The 27,477-nt window shown below is 37.9% G+C and overlaps 1 protein-coding gene across 1 annotated transcript; it reads right to left on the bottom strand.

The window, feature by feature from the left end:
• Positions 1-405: 405 nt before the first annotated feature.
• CEP78 (centrosomal protein 78) lies at positions 406-26,515 on the bottom strand (the record flags this gene model as incomplete). Its single annotated transcript, XM_082013261.1, has 16 exons — positions 406-930; positions 2,437-2,590; positions 4,061-4,227; positions 5,963-6,040; positions 12,061-12,204; positions 14,055-14,100; positions 15,031-15,166; positions 16,177-16,194; positions 16,790-16,898; positions 21,249-21,313; positions 21,573-21,686; positions 23,589-23,763; positions 24,536-24,639; positions 25,175-25,247; positions 25,866-26,041; positions 26,263-26,515. 16 exons carry the CDS (start codon positions 26,513-26,515, stop codon positions 406-408), a joined length of 2,337 nt encoding a protein of 778 aa, XP_081869387.1.
• Positions 26,516-27,477: the final 962 nt, after the last annotated feature.

The following is a 27,477-nucleotide window of genomic DNA, read 5'->3' as shown; positions in this document are numbered from 1 at the left end:
ATGAACTGATGTTTGCCCTACAACTATTTTTTCCCCCTTCCATTGCAATACACTCGAAATAAATGAAAAGCAAAATCTGTACTCAAATTAATTTTATTAGCTCAAAACAGTTTACACTCTACAATGGGATCTGTGATACACAATTAAAATCTACACTCCAGGCATCCTTTGTATGTAGTTCAAACTAAAGGGTACCATTCTACCAGTGCCATCACATTTCCAAAAATAAAAATCTAGTGACAAGTGATGCAAACATGAAACAGGAATACCAAAGAGCATGTAATGCTTTACCAGTTTACAAAGTCGACATTACTTTACAAAAAAATCGCAAGCTATACTGAGGCATCCAAAATTTATTTTTAATCTTGCAAATGTAAAGAGCAGTTCAAACATTTTAGAACCATTTCAAATGCTGGTAACACTTTGGATACTTTCTTGTATTTCAGAGCCAGATCCCACAGTATCAGTTCCAGAGCGGCTTACTGTCTGCAGTCTACTTTGGTCTCCTCTTGCTCCATCATTTGGAATTGCTGTTTCATTTGCTCTAGGGGTGTATTTCTTTGAGGAACAACTTCTGCTGTTTTCACCAGAAGCACCACTGGATATTCTGCTACCATTACTTTTAATATGCACACTGGAATCAGAAAATGAATGCAGACTGGTAACCCGTTGCCTTGCTGAGTGATAGCCTTTTGCGTGCTCATTTTGTTTGACTGTCCTCTCAGACAACGTTGGAGTACTATTTCGAGGCTTATCCTCTTTATTTTGGTTAATTGTTTGAGATTCATTTTCTTTCCTTGTGCCTGGCTGGTACCGTTGCCCAGCAGTCTGAAGTTCTTGTATTTCTCTAAGAGCAGAGAATGCATTATTTACAGCCATCTGGGATTGAAATGTGCCGGGAAGAGAAACTTGGATGTCCTCAGCTCTGTTCTGAAATAAGAGATTCCAATGAAGATAGTGATACAACTAGAGAAAAAAAATCCAGTATTGCAACTGCCATATACTACAATCTGCATAGCAAAATAAAGTCTTTGCATAATATAGGAAAGATTCAGAGATAAGAGCAATCACACAACCTTTATTACCTTTCAAAGCAAGCAAGTTTCAGAAGCTTGCTAGGGTGATAATGACAGAGTAGGCATATTACAGTTTCACACCTAACTTGAACTTTATACTACAGAAATGTGTCAGTTATGCTGAAGCAGCCAAAGCCTAATCACGTCTATCATTCTGAAATATGTGCAATTCATTACATTTGCTCACAGTTCACAGTATTGTGATCCCAATAGTCTATGCCACAATACCTAGACGCTACAAGAATCCAAACTAATCAATACTAGAAGATAAGTATGAGAGTAGTGTGTTAGCTGAAGCTTTTTGTAATCATCCTTTGCCACGTATACCTAAAAAACACTTCAATCTCAAGCTTCTAAATGTAGACGAATTAGAAAAACAATGATTCAAATAAACTGCATGAACAAGGTAATGTCACAGTGCATCAGCTGAAAACACTGCGGCAAGCCAAACTATAACAAATGTTGAAGAACCTATAATGAGAACTACTCCACTACCCTGAATAATTTTAGCAGATTCAAACTGCAAAACTGGAAATTGCTTTGCACACCATTAAAAAAACCCAACCATTTTTACCATCATGTTTTAGAAGCTCATGGTGTTCTTGAGGAATTTGGAACACTTAACAGTAATGATATTGATTATAAAAAACATACTGGAATGCCAAATGAATCTTAGCATTACAGTTTTATCCAATTTGGACAAGGTTGTAGGCTGACAGTATCATAATTTTTAATTGTCTTAAAAACTGAAGCCTGGTGCCTGGTCCTTTTTTTTTGTTTGTTTTTAAGGGAACTTTAGTACCTCCCTTGAAAAATACAGAAGGTTTTCTATTTATTGACTTCAGAGTAGAAACTAAAACCTTATGGTGTTAATATTGCAAATTTGTAGTTGCCTGAAATTCATGGCGTGGCCCATATGGAAATCTAACAGGACTGACACGTACGCTGCAATAACTTAAGAAAATTCCTGCTTTTCAGTAGGCGTATTGTACTACCCTCTATTATCAGACCAAGTTTTTCAAACCCACTACACATTATTAATTGGTTCTAAAATACCTAGTCATTGTATTTTCCACTTTTAATGGCAGCATACCACTACTGGAACTTCATATTTCAGAATGAGAAACTTTCTTTAGAACATTACAAAATACTACTGTTTCTGTTCCAAATGGTAATTGCTTAATTACATTAATCATTGAATTACTATGCTCTGTATAAATACAGATACAGCAAAAGATTGCAATAACAACTTCATGGATCATTTGGTAATCATTACTTTCAGTCAGAGGGGCATAACAGCTGAAAAGTACATTAAATAGCATCAAGCATATTGCCACTAGTATTCCCTCTACAGACTTACTTTGCTATTCTGGGTGTGTTCTTGTCTTTCTTCTTCAAAAGACTTCTCCTTTAGCATGTTAGCAGGCTTACTGAGAGTAGAATTCATTTGTGGATGCCCCAAAAGACCAAAATCTGACTGGTCTATTCCAGCTAATACAGCAAGTTGTCCAAGTCTGTAAAATAAAGTTTAATAGGAAATGACACAAAAAATTCTTACCCCATGAAAGACCTAAACATTCAAACCTAGAAGAAGAAACAGAATCTGTTTGAAGTTTTGAAGATAGTTTTTCTATTATTTTCTGAGAAGCCCAAAATAGCTTAAAGAAGATAAAGCTGTTTTCCTGTCTTAGCACAAATTAGCTTGTAGGTTCAAAACTGTCAGCCTTCACTCAGTGTTATGAGGCTAATAATAAAGTTCTCCCAGTTAGCATTGATGTGAGAACAGGACGCTGGCAAGCAGATTCCCTGTCAGGCAGAACAAAGATTAAAACTCTATCATTCAAGCAGAATATTGATGCACATCTCCCAAACTAGCATAGTCTCTAACAGCCAAATCCAATTACATGCTTCACAACCACAGTCATGTTGTTTCACCTGCCAGCTTACAGGTTGGCCAAACCTACCACTTGGTGTTTTAAGCCTCAATAAGAAGTGAGAAGTTGCAGACACCAATTGATAGCACAGCATTAAAACAGAAGCTTATTGAGAACAGCAATCTTTGTGACTGGGGTTCTGTAACTTTCAGAGCAGCCTCCTATTATCATGAATAGAGGTAGGATGCATGTGAAAAATTTATTTTTTTATGTAGTGAGAGAGAATTTTTTCCTTCCTCCAAAGTTTGACATTCATTCTTAAAGTAATGGCAACTCTACCACTTGATCAGCACAAAACTAGAACACAGCCTCAGGGTGAACTTTAGAGGTGGATGGAAGCAGGAGGCAGGGAGGGCAAATAAAATCTTCTGTGGTCTTCTATGAACATGCAAAGTAGACTACAATGTATCTTCACATCATTCCTTCATTCACCTGGAGGAGATTGCCATGCCTGGCTACATAAGCTTTAGAAAACAGATTTGACAACTTAAGCTGAAATTCATTGACAAATGGGAAGGATTAACCTTCCCCTGAGAAACTGCAAGCACAGTGGTAGAACCTTAAGACAAACTTTAATCAATACTCTTTTAAATATTTCAAGTAATAATAAATAATCCAGAATTTAAGTACAGAGGCCAGATGCATCCATCTAGATTTCGGTACTTCAATTAGTAAAATGGGGCCCAAGGCAACAGGACACTTTCTGAAGCCAGTTCAACTGCATTTTGAGCCTTTCATATTATGGGAATGCTGCAGGTGATCTAATGAAGACTTGGAAACAAGCTTAGAAGCTTTCTTCTCTTTTGAAATGCGCTTCTTGAAAGCCTTTCCCAAGAACAGGTACATGAATTCAGATGGACAGTGCTTGGATCATATTTTTCCCACTGAGAAAAGCCTAAACAGTAGGTACATACAGTTAATTTTTCTTCCTTTACTCTTTGCAAGTACAGTCCTAGAGACCTGGGCGGAGGAGGCAGCACACTTCATCGGGATAACTTTGGAAAGAGATCTCAACAGAAACAGTAAGACTTAAGTAAAGTGACAACTTACCCAGCATCTTTAAGGAGGTCTAAAAAAGCATGAAACTTTTGGAAAGAATTCTCAATGCTGCCTAGAACACCTTCATCTTCCAAAATCATGTTTGTTACTGACTGTGCATGAAGAACCTCAGATAGGGAGATATTTAGATTCCTTAATCTTGCATTTTCAATTTCCAGCTATGGAGGAAAAGAAAAAAAAAGAAAAAGGTGAAGTAATTTCTATCATTGTCAGTCAAAAAAAAAAAAAAACCCAACAAAAAACCCAACCCCACCTTTGCAAGCCTACAGAGCAGTATCACAAAGAGAAATACCCAGAAATATAGAGCTTCCTATACCAGAAGTAATCAGGGCACTGCTACATTGAGCTCTGTGCAGGTTTGTTTACCCACAACTGCAGTTCTGTGCTACCATAGTGAAATTGCTGCAGTCACACAAAACGGCTGGCTCAGCACTGTCTTTGGTATGTACAGAATGTTGCAGAGCAAGTAAAAAAAATTAGCTTTCATATCATGTTATTTTGCATGTACTATATGACACATTAACACCAAAGAACTTATTTTTACTAATAAAAAAACCTCAATGAAGGCCAACGCTCTCCTTACATTCACCCCTCTGTATCACAGGGAATACATGCTACTGTATCTCTCCCTTGCACTGTGCATTCCAAAACTGAAAGATGAAGACAATCCGATTTTTCTTCACATTGAACATTAATCGACTCAATGACAAGCGGAAAGTTGAATGGTAACTGTAGGATATACAAGGTTTTGTGTTTGAGGGAAACATTAACTCAGACACCCATTTAAGATTACAGCTAAGCAATCACTGCTACCGCAGGCTTTCCTTCTTTCATCTTTTATGAGGGGACAAAAAATTATAGATCTCTGTAGTGCACTGTACCTGTTAAACTAGGATCAAAATGAACAATTTTAGAGATTACTGCTACTTAGTTTGTGTCCCTTCTCCTGTGACAAGGTGCTAGGTCCAAGCAGTCTAGCATGACAGAGAAAGATTTGTTGGAGTGGGTATTTAGCCTAAAAAGCATTGAAATATTCAAACAACAGATATCCAGCACAGGATATTGCAGGAGGATGGGGATGGCCGCACTGGAGGACTACAATGAACCTTGTAGATAGCAGAGTCCTTTGTGGGTATCTTCTCCCTGTAATGTGGGGCACTATTTCATGCTCAAGTTCCAAAGGGTACCACCACTTCCGTTCCACTCCAGATGACATCTAAGAATCAAATACATTCATTTACACTATCTTACACTCAACTCTATTACAAGAAATTCTGCTTATTGATGCAAAAGGATCTTTTTAGGTCAGCAACAATGGATGGAGGGGAAATAGACCTCACAATTTAACTGTTGTTCAATTCTGTCATAATGTGAAACTGCACTGACGGCTATGGCCAACACACTATGCAGGAAACCATCCGATATTTTTATTGTCTGCAGAAACAGAACTTAAAAATCAAAGGGGCAGAATAAGTCAAATAAACAACATTTGCAACAAACAGCTTTTCAGCACGTCATGATAAAGAAGGTGGGAGACCTCAAAGAAGTATCCATCTGCTGCAAATTGCAAACAGATTTAATCACTTTCTCAAGAAAAACAAACATCAGGACGCCCAGATCATAGGCAATACACCAAATGAATGAAACGCATTGAAAGAGTAGCTTGACCTGGAGTTCAAGGCTCTGGAATAGGATCAACAGAACAAACACACATTACTTAACGCAGATTTCATCATTGTCCTTAGGCTAATAAATGATCCATGTGACTTTGAACTGAAACTCTGGAAGCTACCACATTAGAGGTCATTGATAATTACTCCTAATTAAGCAAGTAGGTAGTTTGATTGGTGCCTCCTTTAAAAGTAAAGATTATTAACAATTAAGTATCATTACCTCCATTATCCGTTCCTCAGCCTTTACTCTGGCTCTTTGTTCTTCCTTTAATTTTTCCACGCATTCTTCCAGCTCCAACTATCACAACACAGACAAACTATCATGAAATTTATCTCAAAATGTCAGATCAACATGCAATATTATACAAAAAGTCAAAGTGTCCAGTTAATAACTAGCACATGACATTCCAAGCAATAACATATCTTCTACAAATATACATGACAGAGGTCTACTGATACGTAACGCTAGGCTGCAAAAAATTATCACAGGAAAGTGGAAATAAGAGTGACTCACTTAACAGATTTACAATATAGCAACAGATAACATGAGATTATAGCACGAGTCTCTTGGGCCTATGACATTACTATCAGGAATGTATGTTCTTCTCTACTCTTCTTCCCCTTCACCTTTTCAAACCTCATTTTTAACTAAATACTTCTACCTCATCAAAAGCTCAAATTGAGCTCTAAAAAAAATCCTTAGTAGCCATACCTAGATTTTCAGACTGTACTCTTCATCCAGGATTTTATTCCTTATTACAGCAGTAGGAATACAAAATTATGGACTGCAAGAATTTGGTCTTTCCAATTGGTTTCACTTAGTTCTTCAGCAGAAAAAGTAAGTTTTTCACAATCCCAAGCTGTTTGAGGGAGTTAAACAGCTTCATGTTGAATTAACAACAACAAACCCAAACATCTAAAAAATATATTCTAGTCTTATTCATGAGATGCCTACACTTGTATTTTAACTTTCAGTTCTAAGTTGTGAAACTCTCAGTTTCAGTGATCAGTAGTCAGGATTTGATAAGTAATCACCACATTTTCTCATACCGTAGCAGAGCATTATTATCTTTAATTACAGCATCTGTAGTCGAAGAACAAATAGGAATTTTTCTTCTTGCATGCCTTAACACAGTCTTCTGGTTCCAAAGGTAAAAACTGTTAAAGTTATCAAGCTGCTCTGTTTTTCAGAGGGCAACCTATATGAATTAACAGTATACAAAGCTTCTTCATTTCTCTATACATCTTGTATACAGACACATATATGTAACATAGGACACTGTTTTTTGTACACACCTTATCAATCAGTTTGACAGAGCAGCAAAGATCCAAATATTACTGAAACCCTTTGTTTACTATCAAAAGCTTACTCAAGAGCATACTACTGCACTTCATACAAGCAATCAACTGAGAAGACTAGTGTGGAAGGGGATGCATAGTAAAAACAATCCTTCTACAAACACAAAGAGGTCTTCACAGGTCTTATACTACGTGAGGGACTTTGAATCTCATTCAAAGATGCAGGTTCTAAAATATTCAAGATACAGCCCTCCCAGTGACAACCACTCAGAGTGAAGATTATGGGTCTGCCACTACCGTCCAGTGAAACCCACTCCTAAATTCCCTAGACTGGCATCAACCAAGCTAACCCTGGAACTAGAAAGCTAGTCATATCTTTATCATCTGAACACATGAGAAAGACCCTCAGAGGCCAGAACGTACAGGAAAACTGCATTTTGGGAAGAGATTTAACAGTATCTAACTGCCATGACATAACAAAGTTGCCTCCAGGCACGGGGTGGTGGGGAAATCTCTAAGGAGAACCCTCAACAAATCTTACCACAATCTACCTCAGCACGTGTGGAAATAATAGGAGCTAGAAATCCTTTTATGGATACAGAAGCACAGCACAGAAAGTAGAGACAATAATTTTCTACATCTACAACTTGACATGTAAGCTGGAATCCTGTAACATAGCTTTGAAGATCAGTCACAGGTACCACAAACCTGAAGAATTCTTACAGTTCCATTTATAGTGTGTGTGTGTGTGTGTGTGCATACACATATGTATTTTAAAGTTTCTATGGTGTAGGGTTTTTTGGCAAGCAACGAACTTTAGAAACCTTAGTTCTATAGTATTTTTGTTGTGGACAGATTTTAGACAATTCTAAAGGTGACAGAACTGACCTTTTTCTTCAAATTGCTGGTTTGTGTTTTCAAAGCGCAAAGTCTTATACAATAGTCAAATTATCAAGATTTTTTAAACAGAAATTTGCAGGCTTTGTAGCTTTTGTTTAAACTTGATTTATCACACAATATTTGATGGTTATGGGCTGACTTCACAAAAAAATTGACAAACACTGCAGTACATGTCCTCATAAGCACTATCAGAAGCCTACATGTAAAGAAAGATGCCTTGCACCTGTGCAAACATATATGTCACCATTAAATTACAAGTATATGTACATTTTATTCTTTGATTTGCTTTTGAGAAATTCACTAGTTTACATAATCCTCTAGTCTTTGTGCAGAAAAAATTTATTAGAATACATCAGAGCACCAAACGTACATCCAGGCTACAAGATTGACCCTTCTAGTTGTGTGGTCCAAAATACAGCACTGACCAGCTTTAAGATAAAGTTGAATAGTAAATATATCTATAGCCCTTAGAATTACTGTACACAATATGACTACTCAACACTAGACAGAGGTATAAAACCGAAGTTTAAAAACTAAAAATATAAAAAAACTTAGTTTTTTTAGGAACAGATCCAGCTTAATTACTTTTTTTAGGAACAGATCCAGCTTATTTACTAAGTAATTAGCCATGTTTTTCTACTTGATGACATTGTTGTCCTTATTTTTAAAAAAAGGGTTACAGTGCAATTTCTGATTCAACTTAATTCACGTAGCATTAATGTGTAGAAAGAGTTACCTTGCTAACTATATTAAGTGTGAAGTTCACCATTTATATCCTTAGTCAAGATTTCAAAATCTGGGAGTTTCCTCAACTACATTCTCCATCAGAGGCAATTCTGACATTTCAGATTCCCTCTAGTGGAAGGAACAAATATTTATCAGTTCTTACTTTTAATTTAAGCAGAAAATAAGTTTTTCATTAGCCAAGGGATTTTTTTTTTTAAATGAAAACACAACTAATGTTGTTCCACTAAGTGGTATGCTTAAAGCCCGTTTTTGAGCAGAAGGATGCAGAGAAGTTTTCAAGGGCTTGCACACTGAAGTGAAAGTCTGGTTATTTAGTCCCTTCAAGGGATGTTTGGAGAACTTTTTTGGCACAGTAGTAGTTTGAGGAGTGCCTACCTCCTACTGTTTATTCCCACTCTGCAATCCCATCATTGTTCTAGCGCAGATGGTTGTCCCACTTTACTGAAAGGCTGTGCCAAAGTCTGCTACAGCCAAATACACTAGATTACTTTTCCGCTAGATCAGTTCCTCAAGTCAGCTCCCCACTCAAGCAGCTCTGCTGTAAGAGCTGTTTAATGACAGTACCCAAGTCAAATTAATGCAGATAAAAAGGATTCTCCACTACTCCTCTCACATTATCAGCCACAGACTTCTGCCACTACCATGCTCCAGTTCTGGAATGCACCCAATCACATAAGCCAGTGTGAGTCACTAAGATGGCCGAAAACTAACCTGGAGAAATATCACAGAGCCACAGAAGGTTGAGGTTGCAAGTAACCTCTGGAGGTCATCCGGTCCAACCCCTGCTCAAGCAGGGCCACCTGTGACAAGCTGCCCAGGACCATGTCTAGATGGTTTTTTAGTATCTCTAAGAACAGAGACTCCACAGCCTCCCTGGGCAACCTGTGCCAGTGCTCAGTCACCGTCACAGTAAAAGTGTTTCTTGATGTTTGGAGAGAACCTCCTGTGCTTCAGTTTGTGCCCATTGCCTCCTGCCCTGACACTGGGCACCACTGTAAAGAGCCTGGCACTGACTTCCCTTTGCACCCTCCCTTCAGGTATTTATATACAGTAATATGATCCCTCTGAGCCTTCTCTTCTCCGGGCTGAACAGATCCAGCTCGCTCAGCCTCTCCTCATCAGAGAGATGCTCCAGTCCCCTAACCATCCTTCTGGCTCTTCGTTGGACTCTCTCCAGTATGCCCACGTCTCTCTTGTACTGAGAAGCCCAGAATTGGACACGGTACTCCAGGTGTGGCCTCACCAGTGCTGGAAAGGATCACCTCCCTCAGCGTGCCGGTAACATTCCTCCTGATGTAGTCCAGGATGCCATTCACTTCTTTGCCACAAGGGCGCGCTGCTGTCTAGTGTTCAATTTAGTGTCCACCATGACCCCCCCGGGGCCTTTTCTGCAAAGCTGCTTTCTGGATGGTCTGATCTCAGCATATATTGGTGCATGGGGTTGTTCTTCCCCAGGTGCAGGACCTTGCACTTCTCCTTGTTCAACTACATGAGGTAACTCCACATAAGCAAGTTGAATCAACTTGCCTTATAATAAGACAAACATGAAAAAAGACACAAGAGAGAAAAAGACTGAAGCAAGAAATGGAAAAGTACTAAGAGACGGAGACGAAATAGAGCTCACAATTTGGTTGTGACAAGTTGTTAATTCAGTTCAGCCATAATGTGAAACTGTGCTTTGCATCAACATAGCAAAAAGGATGAGTGAGGCACAGCAACAGTTTGAGACTGCTTAAACAGTGCTGCAAGATACGCAAACATGGCCTAAAAAAGTATTTGGGTTTTCAAATTCAGAGAATCAGGAAAATCTGGACCTTCACAAGCACAGGAAATTTAGAACCAATTTTGGAGTAGGTTCCTAGAATTTGTAGTTTTACATCCCAGGAAGCTCAAATTAATCACAGATCCTCCCTTCCTTACAGTTGCTCTATATGTAATACTACAGGCAACACTGACAATAGGTCAATATGACAACCCTTCCACAAAGCACAAAACACTGCCTCTGCAGTGTGTCCTGAAAGTAATATTCCTCCCTCTCCAAACACCAAGATTCAATACATCAAGTGTTTCCTGAAAGCACCATACTTGCTGCACAGAAGTTTTTGGCACAATATGCATGTGACATGGAATTCCATGATTCTCAACACAGTGCTCTTGATGAGAGTGTTGAAGCCACTGCACAGCACTATGTCAAGACATTGCACACAAACAGTAGTATGAAATCACCTACAAAGAAGAAAGCTGCTATACAACTTTCAAGTCCCAGCAACATGTGAAAACCTTGAAAATCTTCCTGAACAGAAGGTCTAGAAAGAAAAAGGGTAGGCATAAAGAAAAAATATGCCTCCGCTGAAAAAAAAGGCAGGTAGTTATTTATGTAGTATTTATACGTTTGTCCTTTTGCCTTCCACAGTAACTCTAAGCCACTCTCCCGTTAGGTATAGCTCTGCAATAAGTTAAGCTTCAACTTCACTTCACTTACATAAAGACAGGTATATAGTCTTTACACACAGGAACATCATCCACCCAGTGTGAATGAATGAACCACCACCAAAACCAGACTGGCTATAGGTCTTATTTTTAGCAGCATTCATTTAGAGGCAGTGCAGATTCTCCAAACAAAACTCAAATCCTGACACTTCAGAAACAACCCAGTTATTCTGCCTGGGGGTGTTACTTTCTAATAGTGACAGATTACCTCAGCAGCCTTTAATGAGGCACTGAAACACAACTGTTGTTTTCCCTTCCTTTGAGAAGAACATTCCCTGTCAAGACATTTGCAGCAATAGGCAGTCTCACTACTGCTAGTTTTTTTAGATCTATCAAAGAAGTAGGGGGAATAATAAAAAGCAAATGAAAAAAAGTTTGTTACCAAATTCAGTTATAAAATGGTGCTTTAACACCCTTTCAGTTATTCTTAAAATTATTTTTACACAACAATCATTACAATATTTTAGCTCTTAGAAATAACATTAAATGACATTTATGAAGGAAATACTTGGAAGGAAATAGTGCATGCAATAACACTGATCAAAAGATTTGTGAACCATGATTCAAGACTGGAACAGAGAAATTACGTGTATTGCAGCTATGTGTATTAAGTGAAGTTCCTCTTATTACGGCCGTATTTGACAATATGCTTCTAATGTACACATCTTCAGTAGAACTATTCAGACATTGAAAATCCAGTGCATATTTGACACACATCTTTTGAAATGGATGCCTGTGTAACATAATGCAGGTTAACTGAAAGTTATTCAGAGGGCCTGCTGCATGGCTGGTTATTGGAGTAACCATAATTTCTGAATAAAACATGGTTTAATTGATATAATTTGCCTTTATGGAGTTTAAAGCACAGAACATGCTTCTCACCTGTAATTGTCGATACTTTGTTACATTAATCTTATCCAATGATTTTGCCAAATCCGGATGATGGATAGCATCCTCTAAATCTTCTGTGTCTTCAGCTTCAGATGTAGAAGAGCTTTCTACTGTCACTTTCACAGGAACACCTGTCTAATTACATAAGAAAAACACACCCACTCACAGCATTACACTGTGCAATAATAATCAAAGATTAAATAGTATCAAAAGCTTAATTTAAATGCAATTGTTTCCCAGAGTCCCTTACAACGTATATACATTGTCCCACTATGCAATTTTGAAATAATTTTTCATAAAACCAAATTTAAAAAAAATCATATGTGTGCATACATTGGGTATATGTGGCAAGGATTTAGGAGCAGGGCCTGCAGGGCGGCCCCTGTACAGGTCGGCTGGGGCTGCCCTGTACCGGACACAGCCAGTTCCAGCCGGCTCCAGCCCACCCACCACAAGGGCACGGCTGAGCCCAGCAGCCAAGATAGCAGCATCTCTGGGAAAGCCTGTGTAGGAAAAGGCAAAAAATGCTGCACAGCTGATGTCAGAGAGAGGGATGAGGAAAAAATGGGAGCTGCCCTGCAGACCCCCAGCTCAGTGAAGGAGGGGCAGGAGGGGCTCCAGGCACCAGAGCAGAGCTTCCCCAGCAGCCCGTGGTGAAGACCACAGTGAAGCCAGCTGTGCCCCTGCAGCCCATGGAGGACCACGGTGGAGCAGATACCTACCTGCAGCCCATGGAGCATCCCACACCACAGCAGGTGAGCATGCCCTGAGGGAACCTGCAGCTGGTGGGTAGCCCATGCAGGGACAGGCTCCTGGCAGGAGCTGTGGCCTGTGGGGGACCCACGCTGGAGCAGTCTATTCCTGAGGCACTGAACCCTGTGGGGAGGACCCACACTGGAGCAGTTTGTGAAGGACTGTATGCCATAGGAGGGACCCCACACTGGGGCAAGGTAACAGCATGAGGAGGAAGGAGCGGCAGAGAGGAGCAGTTCTGGACTAACTGCAACCCCCGTTCTTCATCCTCCTGCCTCCTCCTGGGGGGAAGGAGGAGATGGGAGTGAAGGACTTAAGTCGAGCCTGGGAAGAAAGGGGAGCGGATAGGTAAGCGTCTTTGATTCTTGGCATCGTACTGAGATGATGGCGGCATCTCTGGGAAAGCCTGTGTAGGAAAGGGCAAGAGTCAAGACAGGCAGAAGAGGAGGGAACAAAAAGAGTGAGGAAAGAGCAGAGGGAGCACCAAGCTCAGAGGAGGAGGAAGAAGAAGTGCTCCATGGTGGAGCCAATACCCTCACTTCAGCCCAGGGAAGACCCCATGCCAGATAAAAGGGATGGGCCGAAGGAGCTGCAGCCTGTGGACAGCCTGTGCTGGAGCAGTCTTCCCAAAGGACTGCAGCCCATGGGAAGCCCATGCCAGAGGAGAGGATAACTGTGCCAGCTTCATCAACCACCAGACCCTTCTGTGAGCCAATTTAATTCAATAGTACACACTAACACACTTCTCCAGCTTTTCTCGGGGGGAGGCGGGGGCAGGGGGGAGGATGGAAATGAGATGAAAAAGAAGAAAGACGGGATTTTTTTTCCCCTGCTGGTATGTTCACCACAGCAGTTCAGAGATGGGTTCAAACACACGTGTATGTAGTCCAAAAGCAAAAGGAAGAAAAAGAGGAAGGAGGGAGCACAACCTTTCAGAGAAAAATGCTGCTAATTTTCTTGATTGCCTCTGGAGGGATTGTGCCCATACTCAAATCCAGCTTGCTCAAAAGGCTAAGAAACCAAAAGATAGTGGTACAGAAATGGAATAAACTAAGTATTAAACAAGTTTCAATCAAATGCTGATGTAAACTATTATTTTGCACTTCTATGAGAGAGAAACTTTAAAAGTATGTTACATTCTTAACTTTCAGACAATGATTCCGTTGAGAACACTTTCATCTTTTTTCAGGAATTCATCTACTAAATAAACCATCACATGAAAGCAAGAGTACCTGAATCTTCACTGGTAATTCTTCAGTACTGTCCACTGGCCCCCCTCTAAAGTTAGAAAAAAACACTTTTGAGAAAGGTACTTTTATAACATATTATACTTCCATTTCCAAACACAGGATTCTAGGACAGGTGAAGCAGTAAGAGTAAAACCAGCATGAGACACTGCACTCTATCCCTTTAACAGTTATGATATCCTCATTTTGTTCTATTAGTATTCCTACTTAATCATGAATTAGAGCAACATTACTGGATGCTGAACAGTATCTTCAATAGGGATCTTGCTTAGTTAATACTTATGAACTACAGGCAGCAGGAGAATCTGGTGTTCAGCATTTTGAAAAACAAGTTCAATAAAAATAGTTATGTTAGACCATCAAGTAATGTTTATGTTTAAATATTTATATAGCTTCTATTTTGAGGGGGCAAGGTCTAGGGAACACATTAAAAAAACCCCACCACTGTTTCAAAAGGAAGCACAATAACAATATTATGGCTTCCATGTGTAACAATTTTTGTTTTTAAATTTTACTTCACAGGGCTTAGGTGATCACAGCAATTATGTTGGCATTGGGAGAGATGGAGAGAAAGAAGAGATGGGGAAAAATGCCTAGGCACTGCAAACTAGATGCCAAATCAACTACACTACAAGCTCAGAAAACAAAATTGCATCTTCAGCTGTGGTAAGTCTAATAAACAAGAGAACAAACAAGCAAGGTGGGTTTGGTTCTGGGGGGGTTTTTTTGCTACACCTGGATAGGCTAATCATCAAATTATATCTCTTTGTGTATTTTAAAAAGTTCCTGGAATAGAATTTATGTAATATATATATATAAACAAATATATAATATATATATAAACAGAAAAAATTATGGATGCAGTATGAAATTCAGTGTGTAACTTTCAAATACTGTTTTAAAAAACCTAACACTGCTCTCTACTACATTTATCATGCAGGTTTTATGCTTTAAACCTCACCTGCATCTCTTTGCACGTTCTGCAGTCCGCCAAGGAAGGAAGCCTTTTGTGCCTGGTGGTAGTGGTTTTGGTGAATAACTATCTTTCACAGACATATTTTTTTTCCCAGGACTTGCAGACTTTTTAGATGTTAATCCTGTATTGAACAGCAAGAATAGGAGAAAAAAAGAATTCATTATACCTAGTTATTGACTTATAAATTCACAGCTTACTTTTCACAAATAAAATCTCCTATGTAATAAAAGTGACTGTAGGAAATCTACCTTCAGTCTAATTTTGCTGAAGCATTCAAAAACTTTTGTTCTGCTTCTCAAAAAGAGGGGTGGACAGCTTATCTGCTTGCAATTATAAGCTGGTATACTTAACTGTTAAGTTAGGTTGATATAAGTAAGAGACGCTGTTACTCAAAAAAGGAAGCAAACTTTTGTAGCTAAAGAGGTTTTATTCACATTACTCATTTCAGATGCCAAACTACATTGTCTCAAGTGGGAGCTTAGACAGTCCACTAGACAATACGGCTATCTATGTGCTTCAAATTGCCCCCTAGTGGCTTCAGTGTGCAGAACGTTGGTTTTGTACCTGGCAAAATGCCTGAAGCTAAAGCTGGTACTCATGTTGATCACTTCTACAGAAGATCAGCAATATCTTCACTTAAGAGGAATAATAATGAAAAGTCACACTCACTAGTCCAGTCTTTTGTTGTTCTTTACATCATGCACTTTTACTCAAAGTAGATTCAGAACAAATACCTAGTGTGGATGATCACTCTAACCCCAGTTCTGTACGAGTCAGAAACTAACAAGCCCAGAAAATTGTTCACCTAGCATTTCATGCAGTTAAACTAGTGAGAACTCAGATTACGGTTTCTCTGAGATCAATAAAAACCCTAATTTTGTAGTGGGATAAAAATGCATAATTGTGGTAATTTGATTCCAAGTCTCATTTCTTTCTCAGCAAGTAAAGAGGATAAAGAGTAGTTTTCATGTCCTGACTCCCTCCTTCCCTTAAAAAAAAAAGAAGAAAACCAAATGAACAAACAAAAAACCCAGACCACCACAACTATATTTAAGTCAGGCATTTTCTTCTTCCATCACTCTGATCACCACAGTTTATTTGTAAAAAGACTTCAATTTGATTTATGCTTACCTCTCTGCTTCCAGATAACTAGAGTAAAGATGAAAGACAGACAAATGTATTACGGTGAAATTTTTAGTAACTTAGTGAAAGATAGTGTATCGCAGCTATCAGTACTTAATTATAAACATTCAAGGTATGTATTTTATTTTAAACGTATTATTTATAATAGGTTTACATGAAGTTAAAAAAAAATATTAGAACACTTTGTACATCAGTAAATATGCTTGTTTGTTCTGGTAGAGGACAGTCTGCTACAGAAGGGTTACAACACCGTAAGAACAAGGCAACTTACTACCACCCAGCTTCCTAGAAGTGAAATCTTGTGGAGAGGATGAACTCAGAATAAATACATGCAATGCTTCCATATATTTAAGTCAGCCTATCCTACAATTTTTCTAGCCACATATCTAGCAGTACTAAAAAAACCAGCAAGTTTCCTACAGAAACCACTGATGGTAGAAGACACGTTATTGAATTAAGAATAAATAGAATTCTTTTTTAAGACAAGTATTCTGCAAAACACTTAGACACACCCTATATCTTATAATTAAAGCTCTTAAACATTAAAAGATTATTTTGTAGACAAAATTTACTATAGTAGAGAAAATAAAGACAGTATTACCAATACGAATAGTAGCTTTTCCTTTTCGACCACTTCCAAGGACAACAGTTCTTTTCTTTGGTCTAGTTTTCAAAGCATCCTTGGAAGATGGAGATGTCAGCCACTTATACTGCATTTTTTTTTTTTTTAAAGAAAGACATATTATTTTAGTAACTGATATTTAAAGAGGCGCTCATTTAAGATTAGCGAGGGTTTTGTCAGACATATGGAGAACACTGCTAGTTACATAAAATTTAACAATAAACTGTAAAATTAAGGAAAAACAAAAATCCCACAAACCTGCGATTCAAACAGATTCAATGCAAGTCTGAGTGCTACATTATCAGCAAGTGTCCTCAGAACACCACTATAATACCCCATCCAATATTTTCCTTTCTCCTGTGCAAAACACTTTTCCTTTTATAGTAAAAAAATGGCATCAACCCTATGAAAATGAAACTCTGGCTCTTGTTTTTCATTCTCAGAAAGCTGACTTGCTAGGAATGACGGGCTCAGGCCAAAGTTCTCCAAAGTAACAAAAGCTTCCCTAATATGATTTTTGTATTACCAATAAAGTCAGTATTTTAAAAAATATGAAGTTTAATTTCCAGTGCCTGTAATGAGACTTCATCCTTACACAGTAAAAGCCTCCAAACTAAAATTAAGACATAGTGATAATCAAAGGCAATTTCTGTACTTCAGATTTCATTTCGTTACAGCAACAGCTCTATTCTTAAAGGTTCCCTTTTCCACAATAAAAGTTTTATTATTCCGGGTAGATACTCCTAAGTTAGATACTCCTAGATACTCCACTGTTTTTTTCAGCGTGCATCAAGCTATAGTTAGCACAAAGTCTAGCGCTGAAGCAGCTGTTGAAGGAAATGCAGTTGACATTAACACAAAGCTTATCTCAGTCCTAAACCCCACATCAGAGTACTATGAACAGTATGCCAAAGTTATTCCCACCTAATGCACAGGGAAGATTAAAATGCTATTACTGTGCTCTAGCTAACCATGTTTAGTCCAAGTTTATCACTGTCAAGAAAAACTTTTTCTTAAAAAAACTTTAGACTCAAGTAATCCTTGTGTAAGTTTTGCTGGGTCTACAGAAGGATCTAGCTTCTGAGACAAGTGAATTGTTCATTTTAAACTAAAAAAATAAACAAGTAAAATTAGATTGTAAACTTCTAAGAGCAAGAGTATCTCAATTTTGTTTTACTGTGTTTAAATGTGTTTTACTGAATACATAAAAGAGCAGCTATACTAGGTTAAACCTGAAGCCCAGTAGCCAGTCTCTTGTCTAGATGCCTGCTGCTGTTGTACAACATCTAAGTATAAAGACAGCAAACATATTAAGACAGTGTTGAAAAGTAACTGAGTCCTTCAGCTAAGACTATGAAAGCCACTTGTTTTATAGACACCTTCAGTGGATTTTTCCTCTTAAGCTATTCAGTCTCCCTCAGAATCTACACCAACTTTCACCACCTGTGACACCCAACCATATCTATAATTACAATCCACTATACTAGTTACACAGTGCTGCTAGGATAATACAGCTTCCCTCTGTTTTAGCTGCCCATCAAATTTATTGAAATTTTTGCTATATTTAAAGACATGAATTAGAAGCAGGCAGCTCTTCTTGCAAACTTGAAAACCCAACTCAAAAGGCAAGCACCTACATCCTACTGAAAAGCAAAGCAAAAGAACCTATTTTTACGCAGAACAGGATGGAAAGGCTGCTGTGACTGGTATCTGGTAAGCAAGTGGTGACAGTATATTGCCGGCTATTTGTGGTAGCCAAGACACGATCTTTTTGTAGTTATGATGGCTCATTATTATGAGGCCATTCAGAAGCCCAAGAAACTTCCCTCTGTAAAGCAACATAGCAGCACCTTAATACATTTTATGCTTAAGTAAAACCATGGACTTGACATAACAGGTGCCACAATGAGACAGTACAGAATGCAGCTCTGCCACTTCTCCAATATAAACAAATTCAACATTTTACTGAGTTTTACTCATGAGAATTATGACAGTTAGCCTTCGTCAGGATAAAAAGCTGAAACTAGAGGTAGATGAAGCTGGAAGCAGTACTAGGGATGATCATCCATATATCTGCTTAGTTATCTGTGGCTGACACATGGTATGAGTTAGGCCACTTGCTGCAAAAGTAAGCGACAGATTATTTTCACACAGAAAATTACATCTTACAACTTGCGTTCAAGAAGTCTCTACACCTAGGTTGAACTTAGTCCAATTGACTGATTTTCTATCGATATGAAATCCAGATCTCTACCAACTACAATAGATAAAAGAAAAAAAAATCTACTAAATTAAATCATTTCAAAGATAGATACCCATGTTTTCTCCACTACAAGAAGTGGACCAGCACATCCTTTTAAAACCTCATATGTTTGGAGGCAGTACACAGATTACAAAAGGAAGCAATGCAAATGCTAACTGACTGTATTCTGTTTCACAAGCTTAAGCTACAAGAAACAAACACTGCTTGTTTACATTTGTAAACTTAGTCTATAATAGATCCTCCATAAAAAAATTCATGGAAAATCTGGCGAAAAAAATTGAAATTTTTGTATTATGCTAAAACTTGTTAAAAATGAAAGAATCAGAGTGTTAGTTACATCCATAATTTAGAATATGTCATTAGGACACTCATAAATAAACTCTTAAATTGTTTTTACTTGTACGTTGGGGTTTTTTTAAATTATACGGATGAATTTGGACTATTGATAGAATGAAGAAACAGTCCTTGCAGTTCTTTCTGCAACAGACCTTAATGACCAACTGTTTGTCTTCGTTAATACTTCTGACACTTTACTGATTTATTCCCTGAGTTTTGACTCTTAAAAAAAAAAAAAAAAACCACAAAACAACACACCACCAACACCCACACACAACACAAAACCCCACATTGCTGACTTTCAATATAGAGCACATCAAGACACTACCTCAAAGAAAGTCAATTGTTTTTCTCTTCATAATATCCAGGCTTCTGTAACTGAGCTCAAAACCAACTGTAAATTCTAGATTAGGGTAGTAAATGTTTCTGTTTCAAAAGAATATCAACCTCAACATCAAATGTTTGCGTTCATCTTGCTAAACAGGGGGATTATTCCTTTCTGAGTGTCTGCACTGTTTCCATGATAAACATGAAATGTTATTTACAACAGCCTACTCACAGAACTTACAAAATAATGGATCTAGGCTGTTTTTATTTGTGGAAGAAGCAAAGTTACATAGCAAGCTGGTGGTCAGTCATTTTTAATTCATATTGTTAACAAGTTATGAAGAATTACTAGCATCACCAATAAGACTTAAGATACTGCACTAGTTGGATGAATATAAAACAAATGTCTTGAGTTGAGTGCTCTCTTAGTATATGGTAGATTCCCCAGAGAGTTGCTTCTTTTCATGGTTCAACTTTCCAGTCATCTTGAGCGTCTCCAGGCAGATGCTATATTCACGTGATCCCTACAAAATTTGGCAAGTGTTGATTGCATCTGCCAAGGAGAAAAGAGTACTCCTTCAAAACCAACCTCAATTTAACCAAAAAAGTCTTTAAGAGATTGACATGGGGAACTGTATTAATCCCCAAGGAGTTCTGCACACAAACTGCTCAGGTTGTTAGCTACTCCCCACAGGTCCACAGCTATGACTTCTAAGCCTTTCCAAAACCAAAAAAGCAGTAAGTTCCAGAACAAGAACTGAGATTGTTGCAGCTCTGTGAGTACACTCATGTGTTTGCCATCTCCTTTAAGAACTGAATCCCATCTCTGTGTTATAAAGAAAAAGATTCAGTATTTAAACATAAACAGTCCTGATAATAAGTTTATGCATGTTACTGTAAAATTCTATGGACTATTAGATAAAGGTGGCAAGGGGTACTGTACTTCAACTAAATTATGTTTTCTTAGATGGTTAGTATTGGAAAGGATAGTCTTGAGTAACTTAAAAAAATCTTAACTATGTAAATTACTGACAAAAAAATAAGTTTCAAAATAAGTTGTTTTAAATTTTAAATTGTGATTTCCTTTACTTTTTAATGAAGAGTTATTATTACCAGGTTAACAAGGAAGACATGTAGAAGAAAGCCTTCCAGCAGTCCAGCAGCAATATTTACTTAACATTCTATGGTAACGCTCAAGTATACACATACATTTCCGGTTTTATTTTCATTAAATGGATATCCTGGTTTTATTACATGTTACATCTTAAATTACATAAGAAATCATACAAAATGCCCAATACAATATCATGTTACTGCTAGTGGTTTTAGTTTTTCCCTTCAAAGTAGTTTTTGTTTGTTTGTTTGTTTTTTTAACTGAATAAGAGTCATACTTCTGTTTGTAACTACAATAGCTGGTTTAGATTCATTCTGAACAAAGTTGTCCTTTTAAAAAAAATGCAATGGCAGCTACAAAGAAAACCCCAAACTCACTCCAAAATGCTTAACACATACCTCTGAGTTAGCACTATTTCCATTCATAAGAACTCTTTCAATAATGTTTTTCATCATAACGTGATCTAGAATGAATTAGGATATCTTATTAAGAATTTCCTGTATGAGACAAGTATTTATGCAAACAGACAGATCATTAAATCAGCAGTACACATTACCTACACTGCTCCCTTCCCCCTTTTTAAAAATGTTTAGCAAAATACTGTTGCAGGTTTTTTCCTTAAAAGCAGTTTATTTTTGCCCAGAGCAAAAATTTTTTTTACAAAAAAAAAAAAACCAACAGAAAAACCCACAAAGAGGACAAAGGTAAATACAGATACATACCAATTAATGGATTTTTTCTTATGTCAAGTATCACTAATGTTGTATTAGTTTGAAGAGCATCTAATAATGACCTCGCTCCTTCATTGGATATTCCACACTGCTGCAAATCAAGTGCTAAAATGTTTAAGGAAGTAAAAGCAAATATTCAGTGGCATAACCTGTAGTCAAGATCTAATACAATTAATCCACACCTGCTGAAAATCTCCACTTCATAGAACATGAAGCATGAGAAAAGGGGACATGACAGTAACTGCCATGTGTAAAAACAAGACTATTACTTTCAGAGAAGAAAACTAGAAATTTAAATCGGTATTACAGATGAACATTAAGAAATAACTTTGCTAAACAGCTGCAAAGAAAGGAATACAAAAATCACAGCTAAGTCACTGTTCTTGACCATTCCTTGTAGCTATAACATTCCCAGACAGCAATTAATTCAACTGCCCAAGGTAATATCATATATACAAACACACAGCTTATGTCTAAAAAGTCTGAGTCAATACTTCTACATGATCATTGCTTGCACACATCAGTCAGTTACATGGTTGCCATGAAGTAGTACTATCACACCCTTGGCATTCATTTCATGTTGCGCATGCACAGTATCAGAGACTGGTTGAGCTTGGAATGGACCTCTGGAGGTCCTCTTGCCAACCCCCCCTGCTCAAGCAGGCTCACTTGAAGCCAGTTGCCCTGTACCATGTCCAGACAGCTCTTAAAGACCTCCCAGGATGAAGACTACAACCACTCTGGGCAACCTGTGCCATTGTCCGGTCACCCTCACTGTAAGAAAGTGTTTCCTCATGTTCAGGAGAAACATCCAGTGTTTCAGTCTGTGCCCACTTCCTTTTGCCCTGTCAGCAGGCACCACTGGAACGAGCCTGGCTCCATCTTCTTTACAGCCTCCCTTCAGATATTTGTACACCTTGATAAGACCCACTGTGAGCCTCCTTTTCTCCAGGCTAAACAATCCCAGCTCCCTCAGCCTTTCTTGAAATGAGAATTGCTCTAGTGCCTTCATCATCTTAGTGGCCGTTCACTGTACTCTCCCCAATAGCTCCAGCTCTCTCCTGTAGAGGAAACCCCAGGTCTGGCCTCACCAATGCTGAGTAGAGGGGAAGAATCACCTCCCTCAACCTGCTCACAAGTCTCTGCCTAAGGCAGCCCAGGATACCATTAGTCTTTTTTGCCACAAAGGCACTTTGCCAGCTTATGGTCAGCTCGTTGTCTACCAGGACCTCCAGGATCCTTTCCACAAAGGTGCTTTCCAGCCACACAGCCTGCAGCATGTTCTGGTGCATGGGATTATTCCTGTCCAGGTGCAGGACTTCACATTTCCCTTTGTTAAACTTCAGGAGGTTCCCATCAGCCCATTTCTTCAGCCTGCTGAGGTCCCTCTGGATGGCAGCACATCCCTACCTTCCCAGAGGCTGACTGCCCTGTGGTTTCCTGGGTCCTTCTTCCCAGCCTTCTTGAAGACAGGAGTGACATTTGCTATCCTCCAGTCCTCAGGGATGCCTCCCAATCATCATGATCCTTCTATTGAGAGTGGCCTCAAAATTACATCAGCCAGCTCCTTCTGCACTTGTTGATGTATCCCATCAGGGCCTATGGACTTCTGGCTGTCCAGTTTGCTTATGTATTCTCTAATCTGATCCTCTGCCATCAGCATGCATTTTATCTGTACACCTGCTCAAACTATAAAACAATTTCAACAGGTAAGTATTTTATTCCATGTGCAGAATGCTATGACTTATACCACCAACATTAGACATTTTACACTGATATACTGTAGAACAAATTACTTCTCTGAAATACTAGATGACAATACTAGATGACACAACAGTATTCGGACACTTTGACAATTTGCAAAAGAAATTTCTCTTCTTCTTTTGAAAAGATTACTCTTTCCTAGATAAATAGTGAGTTACTCTTCTGGCTACATTTGCTATAACTGACAATTTTAAGTTTTCTGCCTGCCACTACTGTATCTTAAAAGTCAGTACTGCACAATACCTTTTAGCCAAAGGTCCTCTCCTAGACAGTCTGCAAAGGCACTTGCTCCTCTGTCTCCAACAAGCATGTTGCAATTGAAAGTAATCCGCCTCAAGCCAGTCATATAGTCAAGGTCAGGTTTCCTGTAACGTAGGCTTTCAGCCCAAGCTTCACCATGTCTTTTCATTGCCTGGTGCTTTGCAAACAAAGAAGCTGTTATCAAGTGCAAAGGCAAAACCATTACTGATGACAAGATCACAAGCTATCTTTGTAACTGATGTTTAATGGCCTGAGTGCTGATATAAGAAACATTCTAAGTTCAAGAAATACAAGTAATTCTTAAACATTACAGTTACGTCATATTTGTTCTGATCATCCAATTTGCAATGCAAATTATTAAATATGGCTACAAAACATCTTATTACCTTCTTTTGGCAGACAGACACTTTCAACTCATCTTGAATATGAAATAGACACTAGGAAATTATGTGCTTTCATGCAAACCAATGTTAACATTAATTAGAATATTGTACTAGTCACAAGCTTACTAATCAGTTAATTAGTAGCTTCTAATCTGTAAGCTCAATTATTCTTACCCAAAGCTTAAGAATACTTAAGACATTTTTCAAAATTTGTAACAACAAAAGAAGCACTCCCCAAAACAGGTGTCAGACATCTACAGCCCTAATCCTCATTTAAAGAAAAGACATCAGTCTGAACTGCTATTTGTTTAACTGATATTTACTAAGAAATACCATATTTGAATCACACACCACTAAACTAAGCTACTTTTGGCATTCAACGTCAACAAATTTCAGAAGGACTATTCACCTACTTAACTACAGTATCTATATATGCTGCCCACAAAGTGCTTTGATGGATTTAGAGCTTGAAAGTCAAAGAAAAAAAAAACAAATGTATTTTAATTTCTTGTGAACATTTGGTTCTAATAAAGGTGGTTAAATTACCTTTAATACATTTGCTATATGTTCTGCCCCTCGCCATGTGAGGCTACATCCTGTGAAGTTTACGTTTCTGATAGTAGCTGAATTCTTTACACTCTGACATATTGCTGAAGAAAACAAAAGCATGCATGTTATCTACAGACACCACTGCCAGATTATCAGAACACACTTTTTTGCCATCATATTAAGAAGCTCAATCAGCTTTAATAGGCAAAGCCTTGACAAAGAGCTACTGTTGAAATACAAAGTATATTTTAAATACATTTAAAGTGTTCTAAGTTTATATATTTCTAGCGCAAGTGTTTAGCAAAGACTATCTGAAGAAGGTAGAGCATATTTGATTCAGTTTACTTCTGTAAACATGAACAAAACAAGAAAGAGTTAACCTCAAACAGCTATTATGACTTGTTTTAAATAAAAGTATAAACATAAATATAAAGTAGTATAGCTATTTACTAGCATCATGTGAAGAAATTCAAGTCTTTAAAATCTTGTTAAGTCATGTAGAATAAAGTGAAGATCATTATTTTAATCACTACAGACAAATTTAAAACAGGAATGGAAATACTGAAAAACTTACTTACCTATTTAAGGACTAAAAAAGAGAGAAGTATATTTACACATTTTTGATCCTGAACTTACTTTCTAATCCTCCATCTCCAATTGGACAGTAGGCTAAAGAAACACTCTCCAGAGATGAAGTTGTGGCCAAGCCCTTCAGAATAAAAACAATGTTTGTCAACTGGCTTGAAAAGTAAAAGACGTCACCCAGACTGCTCAGAACTCTTTGTGCTCCCTACAAGAAACTCTAGCAGGTTCAGAGGAGGGTCAAAATAAGTGAACTTTGAAGCTCAGTTCAAGCTGATTGACTTCTTTAGCACAGGAGGAGCCATAGCCTATGGGCAACAAGCAGCAACCTCCCTTCCTAGAAGCCTCTCACAAGCAAACTGGAGAGTGTTCCAGTAATACATCTTGAAGACCTGTTTTTATCTCCTTGGTGTCACACAACTTATCTTCTGTCATGTACATGCACAGTAGTTTTAGTCACAACTCTTAGGTTATATGCCCCAAACACATGGCAGAGATGTTGCTAAGAACTTTCCAATAAGCCTTGATGAATCAGGACAAGGGAAGGTTATACGATTTTGACAGATTCATCAAGACTAGATTATAATACTAAATGTCTCAGCACAATCATTCATACAATGGATAACACAAAGATACCTTAGAATAGGAACATCCTCATCTGTGACAAATATTTATAAAATTTAGTTGCTACTTTTCCACATTCTAAGAATATTTCCCATTTATCTGTATACTAATATATGCTCACCTTTGTTAAAAGTATTAGATCTCTCTCCCTCAGAAGCAAACCCTGCAATTCTAAATTTTTTAGTACATCTGATATACTAAGACAGCCTTTGACAGCTTTGCATAGTTGGCCAGTCAAGTCCTTTGGTCGAATTGCTGGAATTTTCCTTCTAAAGTAAGTTTTATATCTTTCAATACCTAGTAAACAACAAAAATTACACATCAGTAAAACCCAGTCCCTGTTTACTTAAAAGCAATCATAATCACACTTTGATTTTTTGCTGCTTTCCTTAAATAGAAGTAATTCCTTAGGTATTACGATTCCTACCCCCATGTATTCAATCACACAAAAGTTTTGTACAACAAATTCTAACATGCATATGTCAACAAATTTATCTTTTATAGCCATCACTACAAACCTGATTCTCCAAGACCCTGTTGATGAAAACTTCTTATTCCAATAGAAGTCAGAGTCTTATTATGCCTGATAGCATTCAAAAGTGGTGCCCAATCAGCAGCTTTGATGCGATCTACAATTAGATCAAGTGCACCCTGAGTCAGGTTAGCCTTCACAGCTTTCAGTGGGACAGAGCCTTGAAGAGCACAAAGGTGTTCATAATGTGAGTAGAAATCCAGCATGCACTGTCTTCTTATTTTGACTGATTCAATCATTTCTTTTATGTGATAAATGTCTCTCTAAAATAAGAAAGGGGAGGAAAAAAAAAAGACAAACTTTTTTCAATGTATAATTGATTTTGCAACAGTCTCAATTCAACATGCCTACCCAAAACATGAATACGTTCATGCATATTGTATAGCATTTCCATGTCTTTGATGTGGCAACCAAAACATTGATGTCTTGTGATGCTCACTACCTGTGTAAGTACAGCTGATTGAATAAGAAGGTGAAAAAACCACAGACCTGCATTTTTATTCTCCCGCACAAATACGTACCCTCGAAACACAAAAGGCCCAATGTTCAAGCAGTAACTGCTGTAAAGTTCTTGTTTCCTCTTAAAATTTAATTCTGTGGTGTCAGAGTCTGCAGATTCCTGGAAGCCTTGGAGACTCCCTGACGCAACATCAAGGGATACAAATGACTATTGCACGAAGAACTAGTTGTAAGCTTCTCTGCTACTTCAATCAAAAGTCTAAATTCTCATAATACAGAATAAAACACGTGTTTTCCTAAATATTTTTGCTATTGCATAACTTACATACTTATCCCAGTAAATTTAGGAAAGCACTTCTCAGGCCCAAGTTTTTGTTACACATTAGTACCCAGGTAGCAAAACAGTATTAATTCCCAAGTAGAATCTCTAAATACTGCTATGGCACAGCTATGCAGAGTAAGTAATTCCACAGTCTCAATAGGAATATTTGTCAGTACATTTAGAGGACCCATTTATTCATATATTTATTTATTACTCAAAACAACATTAATTATCCCACACAGGATATCAAACATTGTTCACACTGCAAACATTTTTTCATATTGTTAAAGACTAGAAAGCTTCAGCCGATCTTCTGAAACACTCTGTATGTCAATGTGATTGACAGGAGCTCCTGACCCTAGCACTGAAGTTTAACCTACTTTGAGGTAGAAAGGAAAAGGACCAAACTACTCAGACCCA

The sequence above is a fragment of the Phaethon aethereus genome, assembly GCF_964289735.1.
Source record: "Phaethon aethereus genome assembly, chromosome: Z".
Taxonomy (NCBI): domain Eukaryota; kingdom Metazoa; phylum Chordata; class Aves; order Phaethontiformes; family Phaethontidae; genus Phaethon; species Phaethon aethereus.
The sequence above is the reverse complement of the archived record's forward strand: the minus strand, read 5'-3'. Positions and strand labels throughout refer to the sequence as shown.